Source organism: Peromyscus maniculatus, chromosome 2 (assembly GCF_049852395.1).
Source record: "Peromyscus maniculatus bairdii isolate BWxNUB_F1_BW_parent chromosome 2, HU_Pman_BW_mat_3.1, whole genome shotgun sequence".
Classification (NCBI taxonomy): domain Eukaryota; kingdom Metazoa; phylum Chordata; class Mammalia; order Rodentia; family Cricetidae; genus Peromyscus; species Peromyscus maniculatus.
Genome location: NC_134853.1, coordinates 156,869,200 through 156,891,550, shown reverse-complemented (window position 1 = coordinate 156,891,550; position 22,351 = coordinate 156,869,200). Strand labels below are relative to the sequence as shown.

The following is a 22,351-nucleotide window of genomic DNA, read 5'->3' as shown; positions in this document are numbered from 1 at the left end:
CATTTCCAAGAAGAATGATAGAACAAAAATGTAAAGAACATATAACCATGTACTTGCTAGAAAGTGAAGTTGTAAGTATCAAGATAGTACTTGCAACCTGGTGCGCTGGCACACCCCTTTGATACTAGCATGCGGAAGACAAAGGCAGGCAGAGCTCTCTGAGTTCAAGGCTAGCCTGTCTACACAGTGAGTTTCAGGACAGCTGAAACTATGTAGAGAGACCCTGTCTACAGGGGGAGGGGCAAACACACACAAACACACAAGAAAAAAGCTCTGGGAATGTCATTGCATCCTTTCTAACTTTCAACAATAGCTAAGGTGTATGTAACTTAGCATGCAGCAAGTATTCCGAATCCAGTCTGTTATTAAGGTAATAATTTCTCTTTTTTTCTCCCTCCCTAGTGAGATTTAGAGATGTATGGCATGTAAGTCTGTTGGACTAAAATCTCATGTTTATATAGGAAATGACAGGTAGCTCTGGAGCATCGGGCATAAAGATGGAGCAAGTGGAAACAAACCAATAAGTATAATAACTATATACTATATATACAGACAATAAATACATTGATAATGTCTAGGCCATTAATAATTGACAAATTCAGAGAAAATACTCCATATCTATCCTATATTGGTGAGACAAAAGGTTATACCTAATTCACTATTCTAATTTGCATTACTTAAACTATCTTTTAATGTCTCTCAACCTTATACACTTTAGTGAATGTCTTTTTTTTTTTCTTTTGGTTTGTTGAGACAGGGTTTCTCTGTGTAGTTTTGGAGCCTGTCCTGGAACTTGCTCTGTAGACCAGGCTGGCCTTGAACTCACACAAATTCACCTGCCTCTGCCTGCCGAGTGCTGGGATTAAAGGCATGTGCCACCACTGCCTGGCTTAGTGAATGTCTTTTCTGAATCTGGTAACAAGGAAAACTATAACTATAAAGTCTTCAACTCTATCAGAGACCCAAGAAGGAAATATTACCTGAGTAAGCAGGAAGTACAAGCAAGTGATGTCCAAAAAAATGTGAAAATGACAGAAACAGTTGCTGCCTGGACAGTCACCCAAGGTTCCTCTGTAACTTTAGAGCACCAATCTTCATCCTATAGGCCTAGCATATCTGACAGACTTATCTGTGAAGCAGGATTATCTGAGGGGCTATCCTACCTTGTTTTGGCAAAGTTCAGCGGTCCTTTCTTTTGTGTCCTGCTTGTCCCATTTGGACAGCATACTGTCAGCAGTCGAGGCAAGAGCACTTTCTTGTCCAGTGGCTGGCTTTTGCCACAAAGTAAACTCCATGTGGAGTTTCTTCAGTGCCCATCATCTTCTCTGAAGTAAACTGGTGCTGCCAGGAGTAGACATGTCTCATTGTCATGAAGAACCTATGTTATTAAAACATCTTAAATGCCATATTCTGTAGATTTCTGTGTGTTTAAAGATGACCTATCTAAAATATATCTGTTTGACCTTGAAAACATACCTAAAATGACTACAAGTTCGATTGTAATAGGTGACTAATTACTAACCTGCATTTCCTTATTATCCTAAATAGTTGGTAATAACTTTCTTTTTTAAGAGTTAATTTTTTTTTTATTAAGAGATTTTCTATTCATTTTACATATCAACCACAGATTCCCCTGTCCTCCCTCTTCCAACCCCCCAGTAATAACTGTCAAGGACTAGCAATTTGCATTACATTGTTAAACAAGATGTATAATACCTTGAGCAAGATTAGAAATATATGAACAGTATATTCTAAAAAATAATCTCAACTTTGTATAAATATACAAAGACCCATATCAATGTAAGATATTTAAAACAAGCAGTTGCTTTTTAAAAGTAGATTCAATAATCTACCCTTTTATCCTATCTATATCCCCCCTTTTTCTTTTCAGAGTAGATTCAATAATCTATCTTTATCCTATCCTATCATTTCTATATCCCCCTTTTTCTTTTTAAAACAAGAACTCTAGGGGCTGGAGAGATGGCTCAGAGGTTAAGAGCACTGGCTGCTCTTCCAGAGGTCCTGAGTTCAGTTCCCAGCAGCCACATGGTGGCTCACAACCATCTGTGGTGAGATCTGGTGCCCTCTTCTGGCATTCACCAAACATGCAGGCAGAACACTGTGTACAGAATAAATAAATCTTAAAAAAAAAAATAAATAAAAAATAAAAATAAAAATAAAACAAGAACTCTGAGTCTAATCTGTGTTCAGCTTTTTTCCTGACCATTACCAATAACGACTTGTAACTACCATAAACAATGACAAATATCGGTAACACACTGAACAACCAGAAACCACACACACCACCTCTTGGGAATGTGGGTGTTCTGTTCTTAAATTTACTTCCTGCTGTCTGGGGGTGAAGGCATCTTTAGGGGATCCTGAAAAGAAAATTTGGGTTAACTGTCAAGTCCTGAGAGAGGTAGCTGTTTCATTGTTATCTACTATGACAGGTAACAACTAAACTGCATTTGACGTGGGGACCTTCGGGAGGCCCCTCAAGGAGTTTCCCAATGGCAAAGGGTTACCTTGACTGTCCCTTGTTGATCTACATTAGTCCAATGCCTGGCTTTGCCATACCTTCTGCATGTTCCAGAAGAGAGGGGCTTTCTGTTGGGATTATTCTTAGGAAAAAACATTGTTTCTAGAAATGCCCTGCTTACAATCCCTTTTTAGGTGACCTTGTTTACCACAATTGAAACACTTGACATTTTGATTTTTCTTCAAACCTCTGGAAATCACCTTTTCTATCCAAGCATCATTGTGGTCATGAGATTGAATATTGATTGTATCTCAGATCAATTCCTCCAAGGGTGTTGATGTTGCTTTTAATGGCCTAATTACCCTTTTGCATTGTGAACTAGCATTTTCAAAAGCGAGAGATTTAATTCTTTGTCTAGCTTCTGAATTTGGTATCATTCTATTTACTGCTGAAGGCAATCTTTGCAAGAAATCAGTGAAAGCTTGGGTATATGGCCATGTACAGTTGGTGGTAGGCCGGCCTTCCAGGTTTGTTTATCTTTTGACGGTTCTCTATGTAGCCCTGACTACATTGTCCTAGAACAATGTAGACCAGGCTAAGCTTGAACTCACAGAGATCCTACTGCCTCCACCTCCTGAGTGCTGGGATTAAAGGTACATACCACCATGTCTGGCCAGCTTTCAGTTTTTAATCTTTATTTTTCACTTTTATTGATAAACTTTCAGGTTTGTTTTTTTCAAGAAAGGGTCTATGAAGCACCCTGGCTGTCCTGGAAACACACTCTGTAGACCAGGCTGGCCTCGAACTCAGAGCTCCACTGGCCTCTGCTTCCCGCCGCCACCACCACCCAGCTCTGTCAATTCATTTCTAGCAACTCATGCTTCCCACTACTATTTAGTCATCCAAGTAACAACTGACCCCCCACCCACCCATACACTGATACAACACCCCCAACTAATTCTTTTTTTGAGGCAGGGTCTATGTAGCCCTGGCTGTCTGAAACTCAGTATGTAGATAGACCAGGCCTGTCTCTGCCTGCTAAGTGCTGGGATTAAAGGTCTGAATCATCAGGTCTGGCCCTCCCACCTCCTTTCGAGACAGTGTTCCATTGCTTAGCCAAGGTCAACCTGAACTTCTTATCTTTGGCCTCCACCTCCCAAGTGCTGGGACTACAGACACGTGCCATCTTGTCCTTCCCATGCCATGCTTGCCTCAGTAGGAAATCTCACTTTGATTCTAACCTGGACTCAAAGGATCTTCCTTCTGGAGTAGCTGGCACTACAGAGGTATGCCATTGGGTCATGCAGACAACTGTGATGTGCATGTGTATACACTTGCTAATGCGCACACAGTACACATGCATGAGTGTGCTCTGGAACAATTTTTGTACACTGCAATTAAGTATTACTTTCTTTGGTTAATAAAGAGCTGGCTGGCTGATGGCTAGGCAGGATTTTCAGGGCAGAGAGAACACTGGGGAGAAAAGCAGAGTCAGAAGAAATGCTATGAGATACAGAGTGAGCAGGATGGGAAGTACAGGGCAATACATAGATTAATAGAAATGGTTTAAGTTATAAGAGCTAGTTAAAAAACAAGCCCAAGCTATCGGATAAGCATTTATAATTAACAATAAGTCTCTGTGTCAGTTTTTCTGAATTGGCAGTCCAAAAAAGGTCCAACTACAGATGGTGCCCAAATGTCCAGCACCTATATTTATATAAGACCTGAGAAAGCTTCACAAAAGTTCTAACCACACAAAAACAGAGCCAAATGTGGCTTCTTAGTCTCATTTCTCTCATGCTGGCAGTGGTACAGAGAAGCATCTCCCGGCCAATGCCTGAGGGCTTCAGCTGCCAGTGTGAGTGCTGCCAGAGTAAGCCCCACCAACACGCCATGAACTAGGCCTCATGGCAGGTTTAAGTTTTGCTCCTGCAGACAGAAAAGATTATAGATATGCAGTAAAGAGATTCAAACAGAAAAAAAAAAAACTCTAAATGGATTACACCTCTAAATGTTTAAAAGTGGACATAGGTTTGGGAGAGAATAGAGAAATGGTATACACAGTCATAAAAAATAGTTTAAAAATGATAGTCTTTAAAGAAAGGGAAAAAGCTACACAAAGATAGAAAATACATGGGGAGTCTGGATTCTGTATGTTATTGTGTTGTCTTTAGATTATCTGGTTGCTAATGAAGGAATGTTAGCTGCTAAGAGACACTGGATTGTGAAGGCTGCTGGATTAAACCAACCTATATCTTTTAAAACTGTCTTTTGACTTCAAAATGGAAGTCAAAAGATGTGTTTGTGTTGCTTTGGGGAAGAGGTTGTGCTTTTGTTTCCACAGAAAACGAAAGGCTGTGGATTCATTCAAGGTTTGATCAAGTTTGATTAAGGAAGACTCCCTGAAAGTCCTAGCTACAGACATAAAGAAATAAACTTACAAAAACTACAAGACATGTAACATATATTTTACCTACTCAAACATAAAACAAAAAATCATCTGTGGCTAACTTGCATACAACACACAGTCTATACTTATGTTAATTCAAATATGTATGTTACCTTTAAAAGTTTATGTATTTTCAGAACAAGGAGACCAGAGAACAATGAAAATGGCTGGCCCAGGTGATCCAACATCTCAGAGCACCTCTGTTGCAGTTTTCTCAGAGTTCTGCATTCAGAACAGCTTCAAGGTTAAGAAGATCCAGCCTCACAGACTACTCCAGCCAAGACTTAACCATTATTCTAATTCTTCTCACGGTTGCCCAAAGATGCCAGTGCCAGAAGACAACAGGAATTTCTAGAGCAATAATGCCCACATTCCCAAAGATGGGTTATGGATGTTTGTCATCATTTAAGCAGGGTTGGTTACAAGTTGTTATTGATCATAGTCAGGAAAATAGCTAAGTAAAGGAGTTAAATTCAAAGATCTCTTTCTAAAGAAAAAAAGGGGGGGAATATAATATAGAAATGATGAGATAAAAGGGTAGATTATTGAATCTACTTTAATCCAAAAAGCAACTCCTAATCTGAAAATATTTTACATTAGTATGAGTTTTGGTTTATTGATAACAAATTCAAAGTTAGTTTTGTTATACTGTATGTATGTTTCTACTATTGTTTGGGGGTATTTTGCTCATGCAACTTACTTAAAAATGTAATGTATAACTAAGAAATACAGGTTAGTAGTCATTTATAATAATCAAACTTGTAGTCATATTAGGTATGTTTTCAAAGTTAAACATATATTTAGATACATGGTCTTCAACACTTCAAATATATACAAAATATGGCATTAAAATTTTTTTTATAACATAAGGCTTTTCATGGCAGTGGGACATGTCTGCTCCTGACAGCACCAATGTACATCAAGAGATCAGCATCAAAGAACATCCATATGGAGTTTGCTTTCTTTATGGCGAAAGCTAGCCATCTGGGCAAGAAACTGCTCTTGCCTCAATTGCTGACAGTTACTGTCCAAACTCACCAGCAGGATGCAAAAGAAAATGACTGCCAAACTTGTGCCAACACAAGGTAGGACAGTCCTTTAAAATTCTGTCAGACATTTTTTGTAGGCCCAAGTTGGATGCCCCAATGTTACAGAAGAACTTTGAGTAACTGTCCAGGCAGCCAGAAGTCTTTGTCGTTAGGTAACATTCCACCCTTCTGGGGTCTTTGATGGAGTTAAAGACCAAGTAATTAGACATAAAGTTTTCCTTAGTTATAATGGTAAGTAAAACTTACCATTATAAAGGCACAAAACTTTAGACTCACAAAAACAGATAAGAGTATTTTCTCTAATTTTGCCAAATCCAAATGTAACTGTAATTCTTACTTAATAACTGTTTCTGTTATATATAGTTTTGCTGTGTTAAAGTTAAAATCTTCCTTTTTAATTAGACAAAAAGAGGGAAATGCTGTAGGACAATCTTTGTACACTGTAAGTATGTATTACTCTCATTGGTTAATAAAGAGCTGACTGAGAGAATGTTAGGGAGAAGGGTGGAGTCAGAGGGAAGCAGAGCAAGCAGGATGGGAAGTATGTATATGAGGTAAATGAGCCTGGGGCAACACGTAGATGAATAGAAATGGATTAATTGAAGTTAAAGGAATTAGTTAAAACAAGCCTAAGCTATCGACCAAGCATTTGTAATTAATAAGTCTTTGTTGTTTTCTGTGAGTTGGCAGCCCAAAGTCTGACAACATGAATGCTCATGCATACACAGTGCATATGCAGGAGCGCTATTGTATAGAGGCCAGAGCTGGAAGTCTTTCTGATTACTCTCACTGTATTTACTGAGGCAGGGGACCTCTCACTGAACCCAGGGCTCATCATCTTGCCCTAGGAATCCCATCTCTTGGGCATCAGGATTACAGGCAAGCTTCCACACCTACCCTGCTTTGTGGGTGCTGGGGAATGGAGCTCCAGTCCTCAGGCTTGTGGAGCCCTGCACCCACTGAGCTGACTCTCCATCCCTGGGTAACGTTTTCACACTGCAGTGAACAGATTTCAGTGGACTCTGAATATTACCAGCTGAGGGAAAGATAAACCATCATACCAGGAAGGAGAAATAATTCCTGTCATTATCAGAGATCACAGAGAGATACCCAGACACAGACACATACAACCATTTCTCCTTCCCTCATGCCCAGGGTCTCATACATGCCAGGACAGCACCCTCTTTTCTCCATCATCAGCACTTCAGGGCTCCTAAGTCTGTTGGCTGAGGCCCATGTCTTCTGTGGCAAGGTATTTCCTTCAGTAAAGAGTGTGAAGAGTCTGCACACCAGGATGCTGAGGCAGCCCAAGAACAGTAGGTTGTCTTGGTCTCTAAAACCACCCGCACCAGATGCCAGGCCTTGATTCCAGGTTCGGACAGGTAAAATACATAATTAAGTGCTCAGAACAAAAGGGTGTTAGACACCAATGACACAAACGAGCCTATGCCAAGGTTTAGACAAGGGAAGTTATACTTTAGAGTGTGAACCCCCACCTTTCTGGTTTTGTTTTTCAAAACAGGGTTTCCCTCTATAGCCCTGGGTCCTGGAACTCAGAGATCTGCTTGTCTCTGCCTGCTGAATGCTGGGATTAAAGGCATGCACCACTACGCCCTGCTCAAGCTTTGTTTTTATGCAGAACAGGAATTTCCCAGAGCAGAGGCTGCAGACCTTACTAGATGCTAAGTAGTTTCATGTTTGTTTCTTTCTAGCTGGTGCTGAGAATTGAACATAGGACCTCACCTGTGCTAATACACATTGCCACTGCCTGTATCCTCAGCCTGTTAATGTCTGCTTTAAAAACTACTTCATGACCCAACTGTGATCTACCCAAGAATCTAAAATGCATTTGTTTTGAAAACCTGCATTTTTTGCCCTCCCCTTAAAAAGAACATCTTTCAGCCAGGTGGTAGTGGTGCACACCTCTAATCCCAACCCTTGGGAGGCAGAAGCAGGCAGATCTCTGTGAGTTTGAGGCCAGCCTGGGCTACAGAGTGAGTTCCACAAAGGCGCCAAAGCTACAGAGAAACCCCGTCGAGAGAGAGAGAGAGAGAGAGAGAGAGAGAGAGAGAGAGAGAGAGAGAGAGAGAGAGAGACAGAGACAGAGAGAGAGAGACAGAGAGAGAGAGAGACAGAGAGAGAGAGGTTTCAAGTTACTGAACAACTGTCAACTGTTTTCAGTGCACCTGAGACACTTAACAAACTAGACATTTAATGAACTGCTCCTGAGGTAAAGATGTATGTAAAACCACCTTGTGTTCTACCAATGAGTCACAGCCACAGGCCCCAGAGAGCTTTTGTGTCTTGGAATAAAGGCAAGCCAGTTGTTGCCTATTATTGCTTCAGAGTTTTGTTACTGTGTATGTTCCATGCACATGAATGTGCTAAGTGCACCCATGCAGTGTGTGCAGAGATCTGATCAGGGAGCCTTAAGAGCTCTCTGACTTACCACCTTCAGACAGGCTTGCTCACTAAAATGCTGAAACATTCCTTGTCACCTCTGGTCATAGCATACTCTGGATCGGCATGTCTCCCCCTTCCCAGTTACAGGCACACAAAACCACGCTCACCTTTTTCCGTGGGTGCTGAGGAATTGAACTCAGGTTCCTTAGCTTGCAGAGCAAGCACTCTTAGCAGGAGGACATCTCAGCCCTGGTTTCCCCCTAGACAGATTCTCACTCTTTAACCCAGGCTGATTTTGAATTTGCAGCCATTCTCCTGTGTCAGGGTTTTCTGTCCTGGAATTACAGGCACAAGCTAACCATATCCAAGCATTACTCATTTTAAACTGGATCCCATGAAACCATGCTTTCCTGGAAGAGGCCTGTGAGGGTAGCAATCCAAGACTGTGCATTCACCTAACAAAAAACATTCTTTGTTCAAAACTTCATTGAGTCTAGAACCGAGAACTCTTACTCCAGAATGACTTTGGGCTCAAAGCAAGTCTTCTGTCTCAGTCTCTCATTAGTCACACCACTTAGTCACTGCATGTACACACACATGCAAGGCCAGAAGAGGATTGCCTATCTTTCTCCAATGGCTTTCACATTGGACCTAAAGTTTGACTGGTGGCCAGTAAGCCTCACCGATCCTCCCATCTCTGCTCCCACAGTGCTGGAGTTGCAGGCAGGCATGCTATCCTGCTGTGGGATGGTCTGTATGTCAAATCTGTTGCTCTGATTGGTCAGTAAATAAAACACTGATTGGCCAGTGGTCAGGCAGGAAGTAGGTGGGACAAGGAGAGAGGAGAATTCTGGGAAGCAGAAGGCTGAGGCGGAGAGACACTGCCAGCCACTGCCATGACCAGCAGCATGTGAAGAAGCCGGTAGGCCACCAGCCACGTGGCAAGGTATAGATTTATGGAAATGGATTAATTTAAGCTATAAGAACAGTTAGTAAGAAGCCTGCCATGGCCATACAGTTTGTATGCAATATAAGTCTCTGTGTTTACTTGGTTGGGTCTGAGCGGCTGTGGGACTGGCGGGTGACAAAGATTTGTCCTGACTGTGGGCAAAGCAGGAAAACTCTAGCTACACTATCCCACTTGGCTATTATGGAGGTGCTGAGGATTTGAATGCAGGTCTCCATACTTGCGCAGCAAGTGATCTATCCACTGAGGCATCTTTCCAGAGAGCCTCCCCTCCCCCATATATCTCAGGCTGTCATCATTCTCCCTGAGTGCTGGGATAACAGGCACATGGTCTAGGAATGGCTTTAATTTTATCAAACATTGCAACACAGCATCAAGAAAGCCCAAAGCAACCTCGTGGTATGTATGTATATATCACACGTACACCCCTGCTCCAGTGGATGACATTCCAAACCATATTTCTACCATTGTGCTGGATGTGTTAACCTGATTATTTTTTATCAACTTAAATTTAAAATAGTGATGAATGGGCCAGTCTGCAAACAGCCATTGATTTCCAAGATGTACTCACTATCCTACCTTCTCCCTGCATCTACCCCTACCCCACACTTGAAATCACATCCTTCAGAAAGCCTGCATCCTACAGGAGCTTCCTGAATGGGAATCCTCTGCCCAAGGGTCCCGGAGACATTACCACATGACACCATTCAATCAGGTGACTTTTCTGAAGCTTCCAAGTCACTCAGACCCTCCCAAACCACGCCCCATGTCCATTTCCATGGCTGACACTGCCGGGTGCCGGGACGTTTAGCACTTGGCTCTCCACCACAGGGGAACAGGCTGTGTGACCACACGTGACAGGATTCTGAGTGTGCTCAGCCTCAGTCCAGCAAAGCAATTTATCACGGTGGAAGGCTGCTCTGGTGCCACCGTCGGAAGGTCTCCTGTGGACATTTTGTTAGACAGAAGCCAGCACAAATCTACATTATGTGGATATGAAATACAAAGTATTTATTTGGGTGGCTATTTATTTATCAGCCTGGCTTTGCTCATAAATCATTTCGTAGGGTGAAAGCCCAGAAACTCGGAAACTCCATCTCCGAGTGCCACTTCATGGAGGGGAAGGGAAGAAACAGGCCAGCAGCGACAGCAGACACAGACCCAGCAAGTCACCAGAGGCTCCCTACCCACTGCATCGCCTAGAATGATGAGGTCTTCCCTCCAGGTGGATGTGATATTAAACTCCACACCTATGATAAAGCAGCATTTAGCACTGGATTTTTCACTTTATGTGTGCATGCCTATGTGTGTTCACACACATGCACACACACTTACCTTGAGCACAAGCACACATGTGGACCCAGGGGTCAAGCTCAGGTCATCATGCTTGGCAGTGAGCACTTTTACCCGCCCAGACATCTTGTTGGCCCAATTTTTTACATTCCTTCCAAAGGTAACTTTAGGAGTCTTTTTTTTTCCCTAAATGATTTATTTTATGTGCATTGCTATTTTGTCTGAATGCATCTATGTGAAGGTGTTGGATCCTCTGGAGCTGGAGTTACAGCTGCCACGTGGGTGCTGGGAACTGAACCTGGGTCCTCTGGAAGAGCAGGCAGGAAGTACTCTTACCCGCTGAGCCACCTCTGCAGCCCCACCGTTTGGATTATAACCACTGTAATGATTAATGGGAGATTTAAAAACCAGTGGTATTACTGGGGTGATCTGCTTGCCCGGAGTCGTAATATACACAGCCGCACTCCTACCCAGGCAAAAGCACCCTCTTTCCACACTGGACAGATTCACACATGGCCCGCACACACATCATCACGCCACAGGGTCAGAAGCAACTGGGATTAGGCAGTAAGCGGCCAGACAGCGCCTCCCCGCTGGCACACACGTGACGGCCGTCAAAGGAGACGTCCTACTTTAAATTTGCAAGGTTTGTCTTTATTTTGCTCCTTATATTTTGAAAGTGAAAAGAAATAGTATTGAGTCAGTTCCTTTTTATGTTTTTAAATATTTGTTCTATGTATTTACAAGCCTTAAGATTGCGCTAACGATTTCAACGGTATTCAGGGTATTTTCCAGGGTGGTACTTTTTTTGAACAATTCTTGAATTTTTATGGTCCACAGTACTTTCTTCTGTTCCAAGGTGATGTATGTTTTGATTACTAGTGTAATTTTTAAATTTTCTGAAGCAAGCTGAGAGGCAGGCAGAAAGATCTGATGCCAGGGGTGGGAGTCGTGTGTGTGTGTGTGTGTGTGTGTGTGTGTGTGTGTGTGTGTGTGTAAGAGAGAGAGAAGGGAGAGAGAGAGAAGGGAGAGAAAGAGAGGAGAGAGAGAGAGAGAGAAAAGGATCTTTCTTACCTTGTTCACCCCAAACCTTCTCAAATCTGGACTAACAGCTATGTCTTAATACAAATGTGAGGTGCGTCTGAAGGGAAGGGGAAATTTATTTCTCTGCTTTTCTATTATACAAGTTGTTTACAGAAACTGCAAATTAAAAAATTACACACTGGCATTTGCAGTCCTTAAAATAAATTAAAAGTTCTCAATTTTTTTTCCTTTCCTTTTTTTTTTTTTTTTTTTTTTTGCTAAATGTGTTTTTTTTTTTTTTTTAAAGTATGAGTCCTCGTTTAAAAAGAAAAGATTAAAACAGAAAATATTTTCTATAAATAGTACATGTATTTTGGTTTGCGAGCTCCCGCCCTCAGGGGTGCTGGCTCCGCGCTCCAGCACCTTTAGCCTCCATGATCACCTGTCTCCTTTGCCCTCACCCACTCGTGCACACGTGGGGTTTCTGCGAGAGTTGGCCTTGCTGCACTGTGATTGGCGAAGACGTGAAACTTTTTAAAAAAATACTTAAATTGTTTCTTTTGTTTCGTTTGTGTATTTGAAGTTTTAGTTATCCTCGGACTCCTCTTCTGCTTCCCGCAGCCACGTGAAAAATGCCGTGACGGATTTGAGGGCCACGCCCTTCCCACTCTGCTCTGCGGGGTCCTTGCTGCTCTCCCATTTGTAGAAGGCGTCCTCTGAGATCACCTCCTCGTCATACAGGCAATCAAAAAACATCCGGAGCAAATCTGCAAGGAGGTAAAAAGTGCTATGGGTTTGGGCACTGCAGTTGCAAGGGAAAGCAATGATGTGCAAATGAGTAAGTGAATGCATGCAATGAGTGAATGAATGAATGTGGTCAATAAGTGAATCAACACAGTGAACAAATACTCACTTCCCAGGACCATGCACCACACACTCTTGATGCTGAGGAACGTAACACCCATTTGCAGAGAAAAAAACCTAAGCAATCTATATTGCTTTTTTTTTTTTTTTTGGTTTTTCGAGACAGGGTTTCTCTGTGTAGCTTTGCGTCTTTTCCTGGGACTCACTTGGTAGCCCAGGCTGGCCTCGAACTCACAGAGATCCGCCTGGCTCTGCCTCCCGAGTGCTGGGATTAAAGGCGTGCGCCACCACCGCCCGGCTCTACATTGCTTTTATATCTTTTTTTTTTTTTTTGGTTTTTCGAGACAGAGTTTCTTTGTGTTAACAGTCCTGGCTGTCCTGGAACTTGCTTTGTAGACCAGGCTGACCTCGAACTCACAAAGATCCACCTGCCTCTGCCTCCCAAGTGCTGGGATTAAAGGCGTGTGCCTCCACTGTCCGGCTATATCTTTTTTAAAAATTCAAATCCAACTATGTTCAGATATGGAGAAGCTGTTTCCTATTATACAGATAGCAAATTAAACACTTCACACATTCAAAGGCTGTATTAAAAACAAAGAGTGACTTTATATGAAAAACATGGGACGAAGTGATCTCTACATTTTGGTGTCTTAAATGTCTCAACTGCCTGAATAATTGAATTATTCTTCTCTTACAGTGGAAATTTGTATTACTACTCAAAAGAGGGAGAACATTGGTAGAGGTATAAAGCTCCTTTACATGTATTTATTCTTCCTTTTAAAATAGTTCCTTGGAACTGAGTTCAACCCACAGCACAAGTAAAAAGAAAATTCCTTCATAACAGGGTTTTACTATGGAGCTCTGGCTGGCCACAAACTCACTATGTAGAGCAGGTAGCCTTGAACTCACAGAGATCCACCTGCCTCTGCTCAGTGAGGACCGGGATTAAATGTATGCGCCATCACCCCTGGCACTTAAGACTCACTTGCAGCCAGCTTCCTGATCATCACACTAATGGAAGAGGCAGCGATAAGTGATAAATGCCAATAAATATGAGAGCCAGAGAGATTCATAGTTACAATTTTTAGATTGATCTTTGTAATTATATTAGGTTTTTAATACTGAAGTAAATCCCCCCCCCCAAAAAAAAAAAAAAACCCAACGAAAATAAAATCAAAACAACTCCAGTCGATCTACAGGGAAATGGAGTGAGGCCACAAGTCTGATGGCAGCCGGATCCCAAACTAACAGTTCCCAAGATGACTGAGGTCGCTCTAACGGGATATCTAATGTTAGCTTGGCAGCTGCTTCATCAGACAGCAAGCATTTCATCTGCAACGGCTCAGAGAAGAGCACTATCCTGTTGCATGACCTCACATGACTCGGAGAGAAGGAAAGACAACTACAGTTTCTGATACCCTCTTTGATTAAACTCTGAGGGAAACTTGCTTTTCTTTGATATCCCAGGAAGATCTACAAGCACTTTCACTTTCAACAAAGGAAAACTTTGCAAATGTCCTAACACAAGCAAAGCATCTGGGAACCACTCAAGGCCATCCCCGAAATAAGCCTGCTCCATCCACGTGCACAAACTGCAGTCAATTCCTGAGGACATCAGTGGTTCTCTGGGCACTAGCACCTACTACTGGGGTGTGTGGGTGACTCAGGATGCTCAGATCGTTGGCCAGCCTCAGGGGTATTTAATATGCATCCAATATGCCCACATGGGGCTACTTCAATACAAGTTAAACAAAATGGAAAGTTCTCAGTCACAACAGCCATGTTTACATGCACCATGGCCTCAAGCATCTCAGGATGACTAGGTCGCCACACTGAGCAGTGTATACACATCCACTTTGACCAGAGGTCCATCAGACGTGGCCTACTGAGAGGATCAACTCTCTACACGAGTTTTACTTCCTGTCTTTGCTTCTGAGATATATTCTTACACAGCAGCCAAAGCCTTGAAGCTCTGCTCCTCCTGTCCCAGCCATACCCATCTATGTTGGGATGATGGGGGAAGCTACCCACCTAGTTCAACCAGACTTTTTTTTAAAATTATATTTAAAATTTTATGTGTTTGGGTGTTTTACCTGCATGTATATACATCTGTGCACCATGTGCATGCCTGGTGGCTGTGGAGACCAGAAGAAGGAGCTGGATCTCTTAGAACTAGAGTTAAAGAGAGTTGTGAGTGGCTGTGGGTGCTGGGAACTGAGACTTGGGTCCACTGAAGAGCAGCCAGTACTCGTCACACTTGAATTCTCTCTCCAGACCCTAAACTAGACATTTTCCCCCCTGGCTTTTCAAGACAGGGTTTCTCTGTGTAGCCCTCGCTGTCCTGGAACTTGCTCTATAGACCAGGCTGGCCTTGAACTCACAGAGATTCACCTGCCTCTGCCTCCTGAGTGCTGGGATTACAGGCGTGTGACACCATGCTCTGCTAAACAAAACTTAGCATTTTCTCAAACAGGTTTTCCCACAGCTGGTTCTACAAGTTGTTGCAAGTCGCCCTACTGTCCATGTCCAAACCCCAACTTCAGGGCTCACAAGTCCCCCGATGAGCTGGGCTCACGGCACCAAGCTGGACACTTACTGGCAGGCTGGTCAAGTTTGACTATTGATGCTTGTAGTGCATAGAGTGCTTGTAGCTCCTTCTCCGTGTCTGAGTCTAGGTACTTGAGTAAGATGGGCACCCTCTGCTTGATCACAGCAGTGTCCACTCTGAAGGTAGAACAGTCGGCTGGAGAGACACAGGAACCAGAATGAGCACACAAGTGTACATCCACTGCTCTGAGCACAGCAGACACACAGCTGTGAGAGGCAAGGAAAGCAAAGCCCGAATCTCTACGTTCTTCTTCTGCTGGGACGGGGGACTGGACCAAGCGTCTCACACACTTGGCAAGCACTTTCCACTGAGCTACATCTCCAGACATCCCTGAACTTCTCATTTTGAGACAGGGTCTCACTAAGGTGCCTAGTAAGGCCTTCAACATTCTCCATAGCCCAGGCAGGCCTCAAGCTGACAATCCTGCTGCCTCGGCTTCCTCAAGAGTTGGGATTATAGGCCTCTGACACTAGATATTTGTAATGGTACAGTCTATAAAAAGTGATATAAAACCTGAAGGAGAAATGCATGTTGAGTACAGATGTCCCAACTTTTGTTTGTAATTATAATGAAACAGCACCAAGGTTTTATGGCACCTAAGAGAGCCACATTAATCAGATATTCCACCATTAAGTTGGAGAGCGGACAGATATGCTGATTAGCTTGATTTAAACATTCCACATTGCAGACATTCCTCAAAACATCACTTTTACCCTATGAATGTGTACAATTATAATTTGTCACATCCATTAAAAATATTACTAATTAATAATGTATAAATTCAAATAAATACTTTAAAAATACAAAAATAAAGCAAAATTGGGAGCTGGAGCTATAGCTTGATGGTTAAGTGCTCATGCTTATAAGGCATAGATATTTAAAGGATAAGCCAAATTTGGTCACATGGACCTATAATTTTAACACAAGGGAGGAATAAGCAGGAGACCTTGGTTAGCCTGGGCTACATTAGTCCCCACCTCAAAAAAAAACATAAAAAATATTCAACCCATTCAGGAATGGAAAATATGGCCTTGATGACTGAAAGAAAAGTGGAAGGAAAGATCTATGTGGACCCAAAAAGCATTAAACAATTTTGCTCAACTGCAGAACATGAGGCACGCAGGTGAGGTGGAGGCTGGGTTCTTACTGAGAAAGCAACTATCCACCCCATGATTGAGACAGCACGTAGCATGATATGATGCCACCATTTGTACAGAAACTGCAAGAGCCAAGACAATATAAAATCAGATGATGAAGGCAAAGCCAACAATCTGTGTCAGATGCTCAGAACTGTGGTCAACAAACGTCACTCACCTATGATAGCTGCTTTGCAAACGGCCGTCATTAAAGCTCTGAGGAACGCAGGTGAGCTCATTTGGCTTTCGTCCAGATTAGCCTGAAATGAACACAGAACACACGTGTCTATAAAAACGCTCCAGGCAGCCACTCAAGTTTAAGGAACTTCCTCCCCTGTGCTCAGTCACACAGCACCGTGTACTATGCTCATTTGGAAGTGTAAGCATTCAACAACAGCACTCCTCAACAACACCCACAGGAGGAGACCGACTCATGTCTACACATTTAAAGCCAACCGCACCACAGGTGAGTGTGCTTGCCTATGTCTTTTAATTCTAGTACTGGGGGTTGGGGAGGGGGGAGGAGGGAGGACAGAGGCAGATGCTCTGAGCTCTAGGCAGCTTAGTCTACAAAGTGAGCTTGAGGCCAGCCAGAGCTACACAGTAAGATGCAGCTGCACCTGACTGCAGTGTAGCCTGGACCATGTTCTCAGCACTGTGCGACTGCGTACTTGGACCAATACTGCTGTTCATCTTCATCTACAGCAAATGGGGCTGGTTTCTAGCACAGCCTGGAACAAAGCCTTCAGGTGTTGAGAAACTTGTTCCTCTTTTCTAAGGATGTCAACAAACAGTGCATGAACAGTTGTCAAATGAAGTCAAAGGGACCCGATTTAATTCCACTGTGTACATCTTGTTGCTTAGGCTTACACTAAGAAAGTGTTTCAAGCGTTTCAACAGTATCCCATGGTCTTTTCCACAGAAAGTCAGTCTGAACACAGTGTCTGGCAAGAAATACTGAAGATGTCATTGTCCATTTCTGTTTCTGAAAGCTTAGCCACCTAAGGCTATTTGAGACAGGCCAGTGTTGACAGGCTTTATAACTGAGACAGAGCAAGGCAGCCTCTTCCTGACACCTGCCCTCACATTCCACTCTGCAGGAACTTCCAGGATCAGCAGGGCAGGCAGGCAGATGGCCAGCTTTTGGGAACACCAGTAGCTAGGAAGGACCTAGAGGTTTCATGGCCAGGTCAACCAGAGAAACAGAAGCATGTGGAGCCATTGTCACATCTGGGGAGGCACTGTGGGGAACAGCAGGTGACAAGAGACATGCTGAGAAGATGTGCTGCACCTGCTTTATGCCTCTTTAAAAGTACTTAGCTGGATCGGTACCTGGCGGTGGTAATAGTACACACCTTTAATGCCAGCACTCGGGAGGCAGAGGCAGGCGGATCTCTGTGAGTTCCAGGGCAGCCAGGGCTATACAGAGAAACCCTGTCTCGAACCCCCCCCCCAAAAAAAAAAAAAAAAACCAAGGACTTAGCTGGCCATGGTGAAGCACTCTGTGCTGAGACTGCGCTCCAGGCCCACCTGGGCTACAATAGAGACCTTCTTTTGAGTTGTAAGTGAGTGACAAAATATGGAATATATTCTAATGGAATGAGACCCAGAGAAATGGGTTTGTGCTCTGAACAGATTTTTTTTCTTTTTCTTTTTCTTTCTTTCTTTTTTTTTTTTTTTTGAGACAGGCTTTCTCTGTGTAGCTTTGGAGCCTGTCCTGGAACTCACTCTGTAGACCAGGCTGGCCTTGAACTCACAGAGATCCACCTGGCTCTGCCTCCCGAGTGCTGGGATTAAAGGCGTGTGCCACCACCGCCCCGGCAACAGATTTTTACTTGACTTGTTAAAGACTGAAATTGACTGGGCATGGGGGAGTACACTAGAAGAGGCAAGGAGATCTCTATGAGTTCGAAGCCAGCCTGGTTTACTTAGCAAGTTCCAGGCTAGCTAGGGCTATACATAATGTGACCTTGTCTCAAAAAAAGCCAATAAACAAATAAATAAAATAAAAATGATAAAAAAGAATCAGCACTTATAAAAACCCTCCAAATGGTCTTTGAATTTCAGACACTCTGTACACATCGACACAAAAGCCACAGTGCACCAAGGATAAAAGGTCTGAAGTAAAGAACTGCCATATGAACTCTGAGGACCCCACTGGCCATTCTCCTGAGAGACAGCAGAGCATGGGCCGTGTCTGTACCTCTACCCAGTCAAATATCCGCTCGTCATCCGCTCTGTCCTCCATGATGAGTTTCTCCAGCCGCTGAGACAGTTCCTCAGCAGAGAGTTCTTTCTTTGAAAGTGCTTCAGAGGAGCAGGAACCTTCGGACTCTATAAAGTCCAATTTCTGGAACCAAATATGAAACCCTGATATTGTTCAGTGTGATGATTACACGAACATAGGTATTGCTCAATCTGACTATTACATGAGACAGAGGTACTATTGAAGGTGGCGATTACATGAGTCATTGGTATTGTTCAATTACATGGTCAGCGAGGCCAGCCATGAGGCTGCTCTGTCCGAGAGAAAATAAGAAGCAGGTGCCACTCCACACAGAGCCTTGAATGACTGTTACTCCAGCAGTATTTCCATGAGTTTCCAAACTTTCCAAAAAACTGTAATGGGGGACAGGGAGATGGCTCAGTGGTTAAGAGTGCATAATGTTCTGCAGAGGACCTGAGTTTGACTCCTTGTACCCACTAGGGTATAATCACAACTGCCAATAACTTTCAGCTTCATAGTGATCCGTCGCTTCTGACCTGAGGGCATCTGCACTCAGAGACACATACACCTAACTGAATCTATTTTTAAATTAAAAAAAATCTATTTAATATTTGTATCTATACGTATACATGGTAGAGAATAACTTTAAAAGGTTTTTTATTTTTAATTATATGTCTTTGTGTCCATGCAAGTGCAGGTGCTGACCGAGTCCAGAAGAGGGCGTCTGACCTCTTGGAGCTGGAGTTAAGGTGGCTGGCTGCAGCCTGACGTGGAGCTGAGCTCTACAGCAGCAGCATGCATTCTTACCTGCTGAGCTAGCATTCCACTCCAGACTCTGTCCTTCCACCTGGTGTGGGTCAGTCACCAGGCTTGTGTAACGAGGGCCTTTACCTGAAGCCATCTTGCCAGGCCAATTTTCAAACTTTTATATTATGCATTTCTATTCCCCATAAAAGGGCAAACTAGCTCCCTATGGTTTTCTCTGCCTTACTCCCTCCAGATCGCTGTGAACTGTAGTCTTACAGGGAGCTATGACACAGGAGTCCTTGAGGGCTACGCCTGCAGCTTCTCTGTAACCCGTCTGGGGTTAGCTCTGAGGAGAACGGCGGCAGCTCCAGGTCCCAAGGACCCTAACCATGCTAAGCACAAGAGCAAGAAACGATGCTATCAAATGTTATGGTAACAGGGAGCTGACAAATCAGGAACCAAAAAACATACTTTTCAGTCAGGCAATAAGATATATGGCTATGGCTTTACATCATCTTTACACAAAAACCATAAACAAACAAAGAACTACTAAAGATCATCCAAATCAAGTTTTCTCCAGTGCTTTTTAAAAATTTGGGATTAAAAACTAAAAATCAACTCATTTGAATTCAGTTTTTGATCCTAATGTTTCATTTCTTTCACATAATCGCCTCTTCCCTTTCTCTCTCACCCGCCCCCTTTTGGCAGGCTTTGAGTGGACATGTCGATATAACCATTTTGTCATTGAGCCACACCATCCCTGGCCTAACATTGTTAAGGAGTACTTTTCTCTAAGGTTTTTCTGAATCAGTGTTGTTAACAGCCCACTCTTCACTTTAATACACACACAAAATCATAAGACAGCAGCCATCCTTTTGAAGGCTAGTCCATCAAAGGCTGAAGAGATGGCTCAGTGGTTATGAGCTGCTCTTCTAGAAAACTGAGGTTCAATTCCACCTACATGGTGGCTCACAACCATCTGGAATTCAGCTCTAGGAGATCTGACCCCCTCTTCTGGCCTCCCTGGGCACCAGGAATGCACCTGGAGTACATATATCCATACAGGCAAAACACCAATACATGTAAAATAAAAGCTACCAGTGTTGTATAGTTTAAGATTTCCACAACATGATTCTAATGCTGAGGGATTAAAGCATCTACAAAGAAAACCTCCCAACATTCCACCAGAATTTACAAAACTTACTTTGAGCTATGAAGCAATCAACAGTATTACAATGTTAATAAAAGTAAAAAAATTTAAAAACAAAGGTTTAAATTACCACTGACACAGGTAAAACTGGAAGGAAATACTTGCATCATAGAGTCCCTGTGTTGCTATAAAAGTTACCTCTCTTCCAGTGCCTCGAGGCCTGGGCTTTCACTTATACCTGAGTTCACCACAGCACCTTTTGTTGCTGCGGGTTTTGACATAGGGTCTCTGGGGAAGTTTGGCTGTAACTGGCCCCCATAACCTCATAGGGAGTGGCACTATTCAGAGGTGTGGCTTTGTTGGAGTGGGTGTGGCCTTGTTGGAGGAAATGTGTCACTGTGGGGGCAGGCTTGAGGATTCCTATGCTTAGGATACCACTCAGGTGTCTCAGCACTTCACACTGCCTGCGTGATGTAGGACTCTGAGCTATTCCTCCAGCACCATGTCTGCCTACATGATTCCATGCTCCCCGCCATGACGATAATGAACTGAACCTCTGAAATTGTAAGCGAGTTCCCTCAATTAAATGCTTTCCTTATAAGATTTGCCATGGTGTCTCTTCACAGGAATAGAAACCCTAACTAAGATAGTCTCATAGCCCAAGTTGGCTTCCAATTCATTATGTAGCCAAAGATAACCTTTTATTCCTTACCCCCTTCCCGGAGTCTCCCAAGGGGTGGATTATGATGCCGGACAGCACTGTCTTTTAAATCACAGGCAACAAAAGGAATGTAACCTGAATCAGAGGGCCACTTTCAGGGACAGGCTATTTTGTGGAGTTCTGTAGTGTGTAATATTACTTAGTCTTTAAATATGCGGTAGAATTCAGAGACAGACCACGGACCCTCAAGTTTTCTTTGTAGGAACATTTTTAACTACACACTCAATTGCTGCTCTAGGTATTTGTTCACTTCAAATGAGGCTAATGAATGAATGCATCAGCATAGTTTACTCATCAACATTTACTCACTTTTGGAACAGAACTCTTAATAGTGTGGCCTCTTTCACTGGCAGTAGTGATCATTTTTGCCTTATCTTTAACTTTTTTCCTGAAACTTTTCTTCTAGCCCTGTGGTGCAGACGTTTTTTGTTTTGAGACAGGGTTTCTCTGTGTACCCCTGGCTGTCCTGGAGCTCACTCTACAGACAAGGCTGGCTTTAAACTCACAGAGATCTGCCTGCCTCCTGAGTGCTGGGATTAAAGGCATGTGCCCACTGGGGGAGCTCAAGGACAGCCTTAGCTACCTAGGGAGTTGAAGACTAACTGCTCAGGCACCTCTCCAGCTCCGCCGATCTCACCCCTAAGATGAGCACATCCCTAGTGTACCTAGACTATAGACAGCCATAACTAAAGCCAGTGCACCACAACCGATGGTGTCTTTAGCCCAAGACGACTGTTCCTTTCTTCTGCTCTGTTATACTGCTCAAGCTGCCCTCAAATTTCTGATAAACAATTAATCCTCCTGCACCAGGCTCCTGAACAGCTGTGATTCCAAGAGCATCCCATAGTGCACAACTCAATGGGCTACAAAGCCATGGGCTTGACATTTACTTATTTAAACTGACATTATTTTGCTATGGTGGTTTTATTGTTGGTTTAATTTTTTTCCCCTTGGAGACAGGGTAGCTCTGGATAGCGTTCAAGTTCACGGAGAGGCCTTGCCTAACTCCTGTGTGCTAGCATTATGTGCACCAGTAGGTACGCCATTACTGATTATGGTACAACTGGCCTTAGCTTCAGTTTTCCCTAAGTAACTTTGTTTGTCTGAGACTGATTACCTGCAGATTCTACTGTTAGATTCCTAGCCACTCCCCAGCTACATGACCACACATGCGCTGTCCATCAGACAGGCAGAATGCTTAGCCATCCCAGGGCCTTGTGTCCTATTTAATC

The 22,351-nt window shown here is 43.2% G+C and overlaps 1 protein-coding gene across 40 annotated transcripts in view; it reads right to left on the bottom strand.

Annotated features, from left to right (window-relative positions):
- Positions 1-11,275: 11,275 nt before the first annotated feature.
- Positions 11,276-22,351, bottom strand: part of Eif4g3 (eukaryotic translation initiation factor 4 gamma 3) — a 233,953-nt gene continuing 222,877 nt past the window's right edge. For all 40 annotated transcript variants that reach the window (XM_076565487.1, XM_076565500.1, XM_076565490.1 and 37 more), the window contains 4 exons: positions 18,478-18,624; positions 16,453-16,534; positions 15,127-15,273; positions 11,276-12,433 (listed from right to left, as the gene is read on the bottom strand). In XM_076565487.1, the coding sequence (XP_076421602.1) occupies positions 12,252-12,433; positions 15,127-15,273; positions 16,453-16,534; positions 18,478-18,624 (558 nt within the window). In that variant the 3' untranslated portion in view covers positions 11,276-12,251. The remainder of the gene's footprint in view (positions 12,434-15,126; positions 15,274-16,452; positions 16,535-18,477; positions 18,625-22,351) is intronic.